Source organism: Tubulanus polymorphus, chromosome 4 (genome assembly GCF_964204645.1).
Source record: "Tubulanus polymorphus chromosome 4, tnTubPoly1.2, whole genome shotgun sequence".
Taxonomy (NCBI): Eukaryota; Metazoa; Nemertea; class Palaeonemertea; order Tubulaniformes; family Tubulanidae; genus Tubulanus; species Tubulanus polymorphus.
This window is the reverse complement of record NC_134028.1, coordinates 2,101,084-2,114,843: the sequence shown is the minus strand read 5'-3', so window position 1 is coordinate 2,114,843 and position 13,760 is coordinate 2,101,084. Positions and strand designations below refer to the sequence as shown.

The 13,760-nt window shown below is 38.2% G+C and overlaps 1 protein-coding gene across 1 annotated transcript in view; it reads right to left on the bottom strand.

Annotated features, from left to right (window-relative positions):
• The window catches only part of LOC141903200 (guanylate cyclase 32E-like), a 47,876-nt gene extending 34,325 nt beyond the window's left edge, over positions 1 to 13,551 (bottom strand). The window contains exons 1-2 of the mRNA XM_074791246.1: positions 13,429 to 13,551; positions 12,903 to 13,310 (exon numbers count right to left, since the gene is read on the bottom strand). Coding sequence (XP_074647347.1) covers positions 12,903 to 13,310; positions 13,429 to 13,431 — 411 coding nt within the window. The 5' untranslated portion in view covers positions 13,432 to 13,551. The remainder of the gene's footprint in view (positions 1 to 12,902; positions 13,311 to 13,428) is intronic.
• Positions 13,552 to 13,760: the final 209 nt, after the last annotated feature.

Below are 13,760 nucleotides of genomic sequence, written 5' to 3'. Positions count from 1 at the left end.
GACGACAATTTCACCTCGACTCCGCCGCCAATCGTTCCAATTACAGTAGGATTTATCTCAGAGAATCTGGAGTCCAGGATTTGGAAACAAACATTAAGTGGTGCACGGTTTCTCGAATTTTGATAGCATGATCACGATCTAGACGCATACGCCATCAATATGCCACAATTACCCAGTTTTATAACTAAAGATTTCTGAAATCGCATATTCTGAGGTAGGTTCTTAGGGAAGGGTTGTTTGACCAGGATATTTGCGAGGGGGTAAAAGGTTGGTAGACCTGGATTTTTGCGGGGAGAAGGGTTGGTAGACCTGGATGTTTGCGAGGGATGGGGTAAGGTTGGTAGGTTTGTTCGAGGATGGAATAACGATAGAAGATGAAATGTAAATGTCAAGATTTCTACACTTAATTCTAGTGAACAAATGTCATTAACGGTGTCGTATCCCCGATTGTCGATTTTCGTGTGAGAATTATAAATATATATATAGATAGGGCACTCGTTTCAACTATGATTCAAGTCAGCAGGTATCTTATTAGGACGAAGGACATTTTTTTCTTGGCTTGTGATCGAGTTACGGATGGGGGTAATCCAATTTGTCTACATTGTGACATCAACTTGACCGACTATCCTGAACAGTGATATCAGGTGTAAACTCAGGTAACGTTCATTCGTGTAGCCTTGAATATTGAATCATATATCAATAGATATATTTCATAACCATTAACACTGATGTCACCTTCTTCATATTATCTCGCAGAAACGTTTTTCTGATAAATTGAAGAATATTTTCATATATCGTATATCGTATATCGTATATCGCATATCGTATATCATTGAAAATCTATTAGATATATGAGCTGATGTGGTGAGCCTGTAATTTGATATACTACATTAAAGACAGTTACATACGTACTATTTCTGTCACTCTGAGGTGTTGCATATTATTAGAAATGAATTCACGGTCAACGGTGGAACTTGGTCTGAACGATTTAAAGCAATTGGTGACGAGATTAAATCTGTTAAGAGCGGACAGATTTGTCTAGTCTGAAGAGCACAATAAATAACCGATCTGACAACCTCCTGCAGACAGTCCTATTTCAACTCGCGGTAACTATGCTCACCCTGAAGCCTTTCAGGCAAGTCATTTTTTTAAATGGCATCTCATTTGTCATGTCCACTGGGAAATCGATATATAATTCTCTGTTTGATTAATAGCTGGTTTTTCTGCTGCAATTCTAAAATAATCAACATTAATCTCAGCGTTTAGACACTAACCGTATGAGATGCAAATCAAACATTGCGCAAAACTTTCGCGTTCGTTTTTCTTCATATTTTTTTTTTGTATAATAGCAAAAGCAAACACGCGTAGATGAATGAAGAAAAATGAGTTCGGCATCATTAACTACTCTAAGCAACAGAAAAATGGTTACGAAGAGAATCTATACTGCATACGTGAAATGTAGAATTCATGAGGAGACTGAGGTTGAATGCACAGTGTGTTAGGATGAGTCGGCGTCGAGCGAATACGTCATTTGTCTTCGGAAAGAATCATGCGAGTTTGAATTTCTCACGCGCGAGTGACCGTTTTTATAAAATGTGAAGTAATTTGCCAGCGTCTGAATGTTAATATCGGCATTACTAACGGCTGGATAGTTGTCGATCGCGAGTGTGCCGAATTCAGTTATCACGACGAAATGAAGAAATGAAATCGAATTGAAAACAACTCTGCAACCTAGATTTATCTGTAGTACTGTCGATGTTGCATCTTCACGTGGATGACAAATGGGGCGAACTCTTTAGCGCGAGGCCTCCAATCTTGATCTTCACATTTCGGTTGCCCATCTTATCTATTCGATCGTTAGTTTCGATTTGATTAGGTGTCACTTATAAACCCACCACACCTGTCCGAAACGAAATAGGAAGTTTTATTTTGAAATCAGACATCGAAGTACAGATAGTTCGATGATCGGACGAATTTACAGAATTTTTTTTAAACATCTAAGTAAATAATTGGAAATTTCGGTTCCGATTCATGAAAACAATCTTTCAGGCCTTACTCTACACCACGTGCTCTATATTTAAAGCTCCACCGTCCACGCGACGGTTGATTTTAACACTATTTTTATATGAACTCATTACTTATTACTCGTTTGATGAAAACCATGACTTCATTTTGATATATATCGCGATATGCTTCAGACTCGAAAGTTTTATTGCACATGATTATACAGTATTGCGAGTGGAGCGTTACAAAGCGCAGAAAATGTGTATTATATCGGCACGTTTGCCCATAAATCATATAATAGAATACATTTGACGACGCATAATTACCGCATATTCAGTGTCCAGTCGCCACATTGAACAATATGTTTAATGCAAACGTTGGGCGTTATATTTCTGACGGTAGTGTATAGCTATTGACTGCAGACTGTTTCATTTCACAACGTATCACCTCGTAAAAGATTTCACCCGATCAGTTCTGGCGAAATGATACCTACTATTAATCAAGTTTTTTTCTTAAGTTGCGATATGATATTAAAACCAATAGGAGGTTCGGTGTTTAGCTGAAGTTTCCAATCCACCGCGTATAAGACCGTTATCCCGGCAGTCTAGATCGAATATTGGATAAGAATAGATGTAACCTAAACTGCAGCAATCGCGGATAACATCGAAAAAAATAATGACACATCAGAACTTGAAAAGTACCAAAGATTTCAATTGAATTGATCCGAGTATTAACGAACGTCGTTTCAAGAATATGGGGAAATGTGCATTTTTAGGTTTTCCGGTGCATTTTGAGTGTTTAATCAATTATAAACAATCAGTTGCGCCATTTTTAAACAATCGTCTTTTCTCTTACTCGATACACAATTATGTGCTTAACAGCAGAGTAGTTTTTGCTCTCTTTCGTTCCATTCATCCATCAAACGATTGACATAATTAAATTAAACATCCGTACGATCGAACATCGTCTTTACTGTTTTGAAAGGCGCTCTCGCGAGATTTCGCTTCATCGGCAAAATTGAGCGTCGTTCTGTTTTGCGGCGGCGGCGGCGGCGGCGGAGGTTGAGGTGATGATCGTAATAAACGAGCCAGGCGGCTGTCACGCGCAGGTGGAATTCCAAACCTAGCTTAATCTATCAAACCTTAGCGTTGATCTGCTGTTAACTGATTAACCATTACCGAAACCAGCTCGTGACAACGACAATCAATCGAAGCACCATTACTAGATTAGAAATATATACCGTCGGTTCGCTATTTTAAAAAGATTTATTTCCGATCCATGCGTTTAAATCATGACGTAAAATAGATCTACAAAATAGTAGAATAACCAACCTTGTGGAGAGTAGATGATATGATATGACTCACCCAGTATGTACAGATTTAAGAGTTAAAAGCAAGATTTATTTTTCAAAACGAAAGGACTTGACATTTCGAACTGTTTAACTAGAGATCGTCGTCATCGTCGAACCTGATGAGGATGTGAGTGTTCGAAACTTCATGATCTCCGTTTTAGAATTTCTGAATAAAAGATCTTGCTTTCGATTTCTAATTTGTGGAAAGCGGGTTTTTATTTGCCAAAACTGTTACAATCTGACTGAATAGCGAATTTCGAGTCTTGTAGAATCTACGGAAGTTGGTAGATATATGCTACTCCGCTGCGATGGTCGCAAATCTACAATCCATATATGCAATCTGCTGAATATATAAACGAATTCAGAGTTAATTTATGATGTTCTCAAACCAAACCCGACCAGTCACGGCATGGTACGCACCATGCGCGCGATTAAAGAAAATGATAACTTCTTCCGACACGTCGTAAATCGGGCTTGAATTTCTCGATTCGATGAAATCGTGTGAAATGTTCAAGTGACTATTAGAAAGTTGAAAATGATAGATTTCAACAACATTACGTGGAATGAAAAGAACGTCGTTCGTCGCGCTGTGCGGAGCTTCCAGTTCTAATTTCACATCGACGACCGTTCCATTATCTTCGCGCGAAGAATTTTGACATTTCCATTTATTAATTTGATAACTAGCGATGCGCGATGTTTTCCGTTGTTTTGTGGTATAGTTTCAGGGTCAGTAATCGATCACTGAACACGTCACTAAGGTGAGAGAGAAGGACAAGGAAGGGAATTGTGTGATGCCCGAGAACTTATGGCTCGTGTTGTAAATCCATTTCACGTTAAGTGTCTGTTCTGCAAGTTCTAGCAGATCTACTTAAACTGATGAGACACTATAAGATGATGTCCTGCCACATTCATTGAAAACACCATCCTCCCCCGGCAGGGATTCGAACCTGATGGCCTCGAGATTGCCGCGGCACGAAACCCTGCCATAATCGACCGTGTGCGCAGATACATGCGCAGTTCAGATGATGTGATTTTTAGCCAATCAGAAATCCCGTTTTATTTTAGCCCGGGTTTTCCCATTTATAGTTCTTCCTTGAAATTTGCCTCAACGATTATACAACGAGCAATCTGATTGGTGCCGCCAGTTTTCGTTCGGAAAGCTGCGCATGTACCTGCGCACCCGGTCTACTGATGCAGGGGTTCGTGCCGTGGCTGAGTGTAGCGATGCCATCAGGTTCGAGTCCCTGCAGAGGGAGGATGTGAAAACACCAACCGAATATCGAATTCTCTACTTAACAAAACAAATCTGTGTCCTTCATTGACAGTTTTAGGTTAGTTATAGGCGTGTTAGTCTTAGGTTTGAGATGGTCGGTGCTGCTATAGCGTATATCTACATATACCGACCGTTAGTGATAGATGATAATGCAAGGCGAAACCTCCTGGGTCTCGTGACCCATGGCTAGCGGAAAATGAACAAGATATCTTAATTCACAGAGCGCACCCCGGAGACCGAGGATTTATACATATATCTAGCCGAGTTCAGCGTATGCCGAAAGCTTGTACCTTAAAAGGCAAAGCAAACTATTTATTCATCTATCCACGTTGTCGATATTTCAGATATGATTAGTAGTTTTAGTGTTATCTGTCAAATCAGCGCTGTTTTCTACGAAAGAATCGTCATCAAACTTCCGCCATTTTGAATTAACGATAGAACCTTATGTCACCAGGTGCATAAATACCTCATAAGATGAACCAGATGAGAAGAATAACATATATCTTCATATACGTCATGTTTACCGAGGTGTGGCATTGAATACTTTACATTACCAACTGGATGTTAGATATCAGAAGCAATATATATGCGGACTGGTGTTCGGCCATCTTGTTCAATTTACTCTATATACCCTAATTATGACTGGATCACCGAAAATACGCCTTATCAATCTTCGATGAAGGTTTCACTTTGCGCCCAATGAAGTCTTCTTTCTCTGGTGTCTCGTTGAACTGTTTTTCTGGCCAATAAACAACGACATTAACAATGATATTGCGTTGGTATGAATCACGGAGGCGATGAAAGTACCGATCTATTAACAGCATGTTGTGATGTGTATAGAGGACAATTTCTCATCACCATTTCACCGGTTCGGTGCTAGCTTGATTGTTTTCCGGTGATTGATTACTCGGTCTTCATGCTCAGTCGGCTGATCCCCGCGAAGTGGACGATTGCGGAAGCTACATGAGAAAAACCAGTCACGCAACACGCAGGTTTTGATTGCTGTTAAATATCCTAGGTTATAATTAAATTCAATTATATACTCGTGCAGTGCGAGCATCACGAAAAAGACTGCAGCGATTGACTTCAGATTTTTAATTGCAATGATGGTAATCCCGCAGAAACAGAACGAGCTAGACATGTCACAGTCTAGTCTACAGTGCACTGAAGCTGCGAGATCGGCCTACATTAAAATTCTGTTCATTGGTTGCGCGTGATAGCTATGGAAATCCTTCATAAGAAAAAAGCGCAGTGCATAACTGTCTTTGAGTATCATTGTTCGGTTTACTTGTCTGTGACTTTAGTTCCATGGCTTATGAATGAATGAATGAATGAATTTATTTTACATTTCAAAATTAAATTATATGATAAAGAAATTTGCAATGTTACATATGAATTTTTCATAATATAATGTCGTAGTAAAATGCAGGATCCGGATAAGCTGAAAAGTGTCTTGTGCGAATCGGAGCTGGCAGAGTCACATTATCAAACAGCGTGGTGATCATACATTCCGTCTGAACAGCTCCAGACACAGGACATTTCTCACATCTATTTTTTCCACTCGACAAACCTTAATTGATGCGCTCCTAACACGGCGTGTATCTATCAGAAAGCCGCTACGCTACAGGTTCCCGGCGGGCACGGCGAAAAGCTGCTTTATTCATATACATAATTATGATTCAGAATCTCCAAACGATCTGATGATCTGTCAACCGAAAATCTCAATCACTACTCGAATATTTGTACAGATGCTCGGATAAGATTGAATGCAAAAAGTCATTCGATCATTTCCAGCAAATCACTGCACGACTTTCATTTTACTGATGCGCGGTTTTTTGTGGAAGTATATCGCTGAATCTTGTGGAAGGGTCTCAACGAAACAAGTCGATAACGAGTAAACGCAGGCCTCAGGACCCACGATGAACTCGGCAAGGGACATTTATCAAACACCCATCGAAACGGTCTCAAAGGCTCAGACAATATGTCTAATTTTCTAATTATATAGATGATTAATGCCGTCTGAATTTGTTTGTGAATACTTAGTAATCACCCCTTAAGAATGACCTTTAGATCATGGATTTTCACTAAAATAACACCCCTTACCGAAGAATGTATTACTTTGACTTCTCAGAGTGTGACAGTGAATATTATTGTTTTGACATCTTAGACTGTCAAAACATCGATGTTTCAGAGAATTTAAATGAGAATAGGTCCAGGGGTCACCATTCGGGATTTTCTAGGATATACCGAAATGAGATTTCTAAGCATACGCCATCAATCATAGACCCATAAATCGATTAATCAACTTCTCGATATTGTGTTGACGCATGATTCGTTGTCTGGATTTCTACTGTAGACGAAACCTTACAAAAATGAAAATCATCAGCTGCATTCAGACGTAGTTAGTATCGGTGGAATTTACGAGGTTATTTTGTGCGCAAATCTCTAAACCATACCGTAAAAATAACCGTTCTATCCGTCGATGCTTGAAATAAACCGACGTCAAGAATTAGGACACAAAAATCTGGTAAGGCGTGGCCGCCATTTTCTAATTTCATTTTTCAGAACCGATATCTTGGTTTCTCTTCATTGTAAAACACTATACTGCAGACATGAGTAAAAACCACGAGAAAGACAAGCAAACAGACAAACATATGTAAACATGTAAATTGATTCCTAGTAATCGTCGATATCGATGAACGAAGTCGTCTGTATGTGGGAGGCGGGAGAACAAATTAACCCGTTGTTATTATATGTCTGCTTAGATATATACATATAATGAGAAACTTATGAGAAATACCTAGCCCCAGATTGGTATTAAACAATAGGACATCGTTAATAAGCTTTTAATATTCATTACGGCTTAAACACGTTGATCGAAAAAAAAAACGGTTGACAGGAATTATCCTTCTAACACTATTATTGCAGGTGGTTTTGATCAATTCCGGCGTAAACTAGTTATATATAAAACAAAATAATCCATTTTGCTTTCACGGGCCGCCATCAATGAATGTATCGAAAATATCAACGAATTCAACGCTATGAATGTGAATGATGCGTCAGTATGAAATCATTGATGATGCCGTGGGTGCCGTGTATATTCAACATTGGGCGGGTGCTTTTAGTTTACACCGCCTCCGAAGGATATAGAAATCACTGATACCGCCTGTAATTATAGTGCAATCTATTAACTTTGAAAGTCATTTCATGTCATCCACATCTGTGATGCAATTCTAACGTTAACAATAAAATGTTACGTGCGGCAGATTTTGTGTTTATATTTCATTAAAAAGTGCCATCGACTCTTCGACATCTTCGTATCATTGCGAGCTCCGTTAATTGACCAGTTCAGTTCTATCGTTTTCCATCCCAGAGTAAAATCTAACGCATATCCCGAAGTTTAGTGCAATATAATTGATTTATCAATTGTAATATCGAATCTACGACACTCTATAATATTTATATTTTACTCGATAGAACAATAGACGTCAGTGTAACATACTCTTTAAACAATGACTGTTGCTATTTTTCACTATTTTCACCTTGGGCGACTCTAGATTACTCTATAACTGTGCCAAATAATGGTATCGTTTACATTTACCTGCAGCGCCAAACATTGATCGCGCATAAATGTTGCGTATAATATTTCCAGATTTGGTCGTTTAAATGGCGATATCATTATTGTAAGGTATCCATAAGAAATATGAAAACTTGATTTGTTCCATCAACTCGGAACTTTTCTCCATATCTGGTTTGAACTTGGTGTTATGTTGCGCAGTGATATCCGATTAGAAGAAGATTATCGTAAAAAACAATATTGAAAGCCTTTGTTGAAGATAGCGTTGAAAGATTATTCGTCATTAAAGACAGAAATCGTGGTCTTTTAGAAAGAGTGGCGTTGCTTCATGAAATGATTGATATGCTATATTCACCAGAGCCACGGATGAAATACAGACCGAGTTATAGTTAGATCGGTTATTTTTTCTGCTCAGCGGTAATTCAGTGTATACAGGCCCAAGATGGCTGGCAAATATTGAAAATAACTGAATGAATTTTTAAGATGGTCGCAAAATGTCGATCGATAAGTTGTTGCGGTGACTCTGAATGACGTCAGAAAACCTAGATCCAACTTTTCTCTCTCGAGTATCTGATGTGGTGTTGACATCGAAAACCTTTTACAGGATGGATTCATTCCCGTGGACTTTAGTTGAAAAACCTGTATAAGCTTATAGGAATAAATGTCACATCCGCCAGATAAAAGCGATTACAGGATAAAATACATCCCTTTCATTCTGATTATGAACGAAAGATATCTGGCCACTCTCTCTCCGTGACACAAGTCATTAGCAAAAAGCACAATAATCAGCGTATTAATCCCGACATGCTACGAGGACTGGATCTTTTTTTTGCGTTGAATGAAACGACGCCATAAAAAGACAGGATAATTACATATCACAGATCACAAAACTATGCGCGTCAAATGAAATTCCCGATAAAGAGAGGAAAAGTCGAAATCATAAATATTTTGACAAGCGGCACGTTACGCTACCTCGGCTCGATTGAGCGAGAAAGCGGAAATTAAAAGCGTTCTAGTTTTGATATTCGGGTAAATCTTGCGACTTGTAGTTAGTCAAGCGAAATGGTTTTATATCTGTGACGTTTACTGCGTATGCGCTAGTGATAATATCGTGTCTTTGACACTGATTTCAATTCAAACATGATGTCGATACGTCACATACATCATCAGTACGATTTACATCAATTTAATGTGCTTATTTAGTGATGTTCGTCGATAGCAGATCTAGGGTCTGATTCAGGGTGGGGAGCACCCCCGAAATAGAGGGCATATCATTTAAAGGGCACCCCGGCAAAAAACTCATTGGAAAACATCAACTTATATTTGGAAATACAGAGAACAAGCTTATGAATTTAAAACTATTTCATTTTTTGTTTTTTCGTAGGAAATTTCAGGGCAACTTAACAAACACTTGTGAGGTGGGGGTTCACATCCCCGCACCGTCCCATCCGCTCTGTGAACTCTTCAATCATACAGACAGTGATGCATCCTAATTCTCAAGTTTGAGCACGTTATTTCGAAAATTGAGCACATTTAGACTTATTTCGATGCGTATATTTCTAGATGTTTGTGAGAACGGGATATTCGTTATATTGTATCTATTTGTATCATATCTTTCTATCACTAGCGATGATGAACTAAGAAAATATTCCTTTCTTGAGTTGTTATCAGCCTCGCACTTAGTGGCTTCTCTTCGTGGGAAGGCCTCTTCAAAGATGGTCAGGAAATTTCTGCCCACGTATCAATCGGTTGTTTTCTAATGAATATCGTAGGACACATCATCAGGAGAAAACTATTTTCCCGATAACAGTAAGCGTAATGGCATATAGTCAAAAAAGTATTCTGATAACCAAGATTATCCATCTCTATACATATTCACGTATAAGTGTTATAACAAACAGCTGGTGGTGAAGATGAGCTTTGATCAATATGTTTCTCTTCACTCGATGTTTCCTGCCTATATATTCCCTCTCCTCGTAGCAAACTGATGAAAATTCGTTTGGTTCAAAATGTTTGGAAGGTTCCTATCTTTGTTTCAAAGTATATTTATCTATCTATTTCGATATAGGGAACTTTTATAATCGCCTTCGTAACGCGATGTGACACCGGGTAGTGTATACATGTATATTAATAATATATACTGATTTACAGAGGGAAACTTTAATGGCAGAATCATCAATAATTCATAGTTGCAAAATGTAAAATGCCGTATACCGAATCGATTCGCAATTATGTAATTAAAATGATGGCGTCAATAGTCATTAAACGACGGGTAAAGAAAACTGCGATCATTAAATCGTCACCTATTCCTGAAGAATTTCTGGCGAAATGTCAAATAAAACTTTCATAATTCTAAGAATGTATTCGGAGAATATAAAGACGCATAGTATTTATTGCATCCAGTAAGTTTTTAGGTGATTTTTACGCGCGCTGCTCGAGTCTCTTCGCTGCTTAATGGCGTAACTAATCTGCATATAAACGTCGTGTCAGGAGCAATAACCGTTCACGAGTTGAACGGACAATCCTCCCCGAGATTAATCATTACTAACACACTGACAATTATTGATATTCGACTGATTATGAAAATCCCGTTTTACGAAGGATATCTTTTAAATTTACCTTATACTTTTCTTGTCTGTTTTCAAATCGAATTAATCAGATTTTCAGGCCATTTTATCGATATCACGGAGAAAAAATAAACTTGATACAACCGATTCATACCACGACTGTTCGGCATCCTCGACCGATAATAGTTTGTGATAATGCGTACATCTATCATGATTCCATTGTTCTGTATTAAGGCAATGTTACTATCATCATTATGTTTCAAGTTACACCTTATTTCGTAAACATTTCATTACTTTCATCGACCTTCGTTGCAAACGATGTCAAGGTCGTATACGCCAACACACGGACATGCAGTGCACCCACGGCATTCCCTTTCGTTTTGATTGGCAAATGTTTACATAAAATCTATTAATTCGACTATAAATATGTTTGTCTTCGGGGGACACGATATATTATATTACAGATATAATGCATTGATTGCTGAATACTTATACCACAGACTGATTCATAATAGTGAATGTATCAATGATGGATACCTCCCTGTTAAATTGATCACGGAGAAAAATCCATGCAGGAAAAAAACTTAGTTTTTTCGGGGTCATTACGATTGAATCACGAACATTTTGTAGTAAACGATGCGTGGAATATATCTACTAACGATTCATCATTTATACATGATATTTATGTTTACAACTTCTGTTTGCTCGAATCATCGATAATAACTTATTACCACAAATAGCGTGAAGAGAACGAATCTGTGAAAGTGTTTCCTTAGACCATTGTACGGGGTTTGCGATATCCACGAAGACTACTCGGAAATAAAAAAACAATGAAAAATTGATTTATTTTTTTACAGGTGAAGGGGTATCCTAGAAAATCTCGTCGATTTCTGTGGAGAATTCTGACTAAATTCATTTATTAGCTCAGATCGAGACAGGTGCGGCAGCAGTAGAACTAGAGGATGTGAACTGGTATTCTGAAAAAATCAGATCTGCGGCCACTGTACGGGCAACCGCGGGAGTCTTGGTTTTCAAACAGAAGCAATTTCAGTTCACAGAGCGGTTATAACTCAATGAAAATAACTACATGTGCAGTATTTTAACTCAATTTCGTTCGACGATAAAAGAATTGTCAGGTCGAGAGATAGAGAGATTCCGCGGCGGCAAATAAAACCACTCGTTTCAGTTTACTCGGCAATACTATAAACCCCACACAAAACCAAGCATAGTACGACACATCAAAGTGATCAGTTCGTGCAGAGCATTCGTTGTACATCGTAGTTCAGATATGAACAGGCAAAAAATCGCACGGCACAAGGACAAGCATGTGTACATTCGATAATGTCCATTTCATAGCGGCACAGTTATTTACCTAGTGCCATTATATCATGTTAGCTTCGTTATTCATCAATTGCAATATTTCTCGTTATCGCGAAAAAAAAGAAATCCGCGTACGAAGTCCGTTCGTATTAGTATTAACCTTTGGTGCGTGACATATTTTCTTGGCTTTAGAAGGCGACGACGAGATGGTAGGAAAACATGACTCTATTAGCATATTAGCGAGCTAGATGCACATCCGTGTCAAGAAAGAAACCGTACTAGTTATCTAGCGGTCTGATATTATCGCAGATCATATGCTATATTTTTAAACGAATAGCTTGAGCAAACGAAACCCTTTTGTAAGACAAGTTTCACGAGCGAAATAAGTTCATATATTACGTTCGCGTCTTATATTTTGCTATTACGTTCGTTTGGATAAACGGCCGTTTTCCATTGTGGATTATAAAGTTTTTCATCTTAATCAATATCATTATTCATATTCCAGTTCGGATAGAATATAAGATATAATACAATGATTGATTTTGTTGTTGAAAATCAAATGAATTTTAGGTCGATGAGATACACGATATTCAATATATTGAATATTTACGTAATTAGTTAAAGACGAAAAGTTCTCGCATAGATGTCGAATTATTTGAGCAACGATTCGACTGCCGATGATGGCTATTAGTAAAGCCGAAACGTTGCTTAAAAATACAATTATCTTCATTTATTGCAAGAAATTTGTGTCTTTTTTCGAACTGATTATGGGAATTTTCACATCACAAGTGATTTGCGTAGTTCACTTACATATGCGATGATCGGAAGGTTCCAAGAAGCTGCGACTCTTGCCTCGATGTCGCAGGTGTCCTCTGGACCGAAGAAGACGATGGCACCTCTTCGCCACTGTTCAGTTATAGCCTTACAACTGCGCAGCTGATCTCCAGCCGTATCGTTATATATTAAATCCAATTTGTGACCTCGCAATAAATCGGGGTCGTTGTTTATGACGTCCATAGCGTAAGTGATGGCCCCCGATATCAAGCCGCCGACAAGGCCTTTTTTGACTTGTTTCTCCTGATTATGAGCCATCAAGTAGCCAATTTTGAACGTTTCGCTTAGTGTTATTTCTATCATAGCACCGCAGATCAAAGCGATCATACAAATTGACTTCTTCGCTCGATTCATTTGTATTTTTAGCGTCAATTCGACGAGTATCTAGAAAATATGACCAAATATGACTGTATTAACCAAGTTTCTTAACATGTTATACATATTTATATATGTAATAGCGGAGAAATACAACACTGTAAGTGGATAATTAGTAACAACTCACCATATACCGAATCCCCTGTTGATTTCTACCGTACCATGATTATCACTACACATATCACTCTTAAAGTCCGGAAGCACGCGCTCGCTCTACTATATCAAAGACGTCAAATCAAGTTGAAAGCCAATTTAACGATTTAGAATCGTACCTGATCAAATACTAGATGGATCTCACGCTTAATAATCTAATATCGAAATAACGTAATTGCCGTTTTTTCTTTCGGAATGTTTTTTTCTGGTTAAGTGCGAAGACGTTCATTTGGAGTTCATACAGCAACGTTTTCTTTGAGATTCTCGATGATTTGTCAAATGATATTTGGCATATTTGTCGCAATT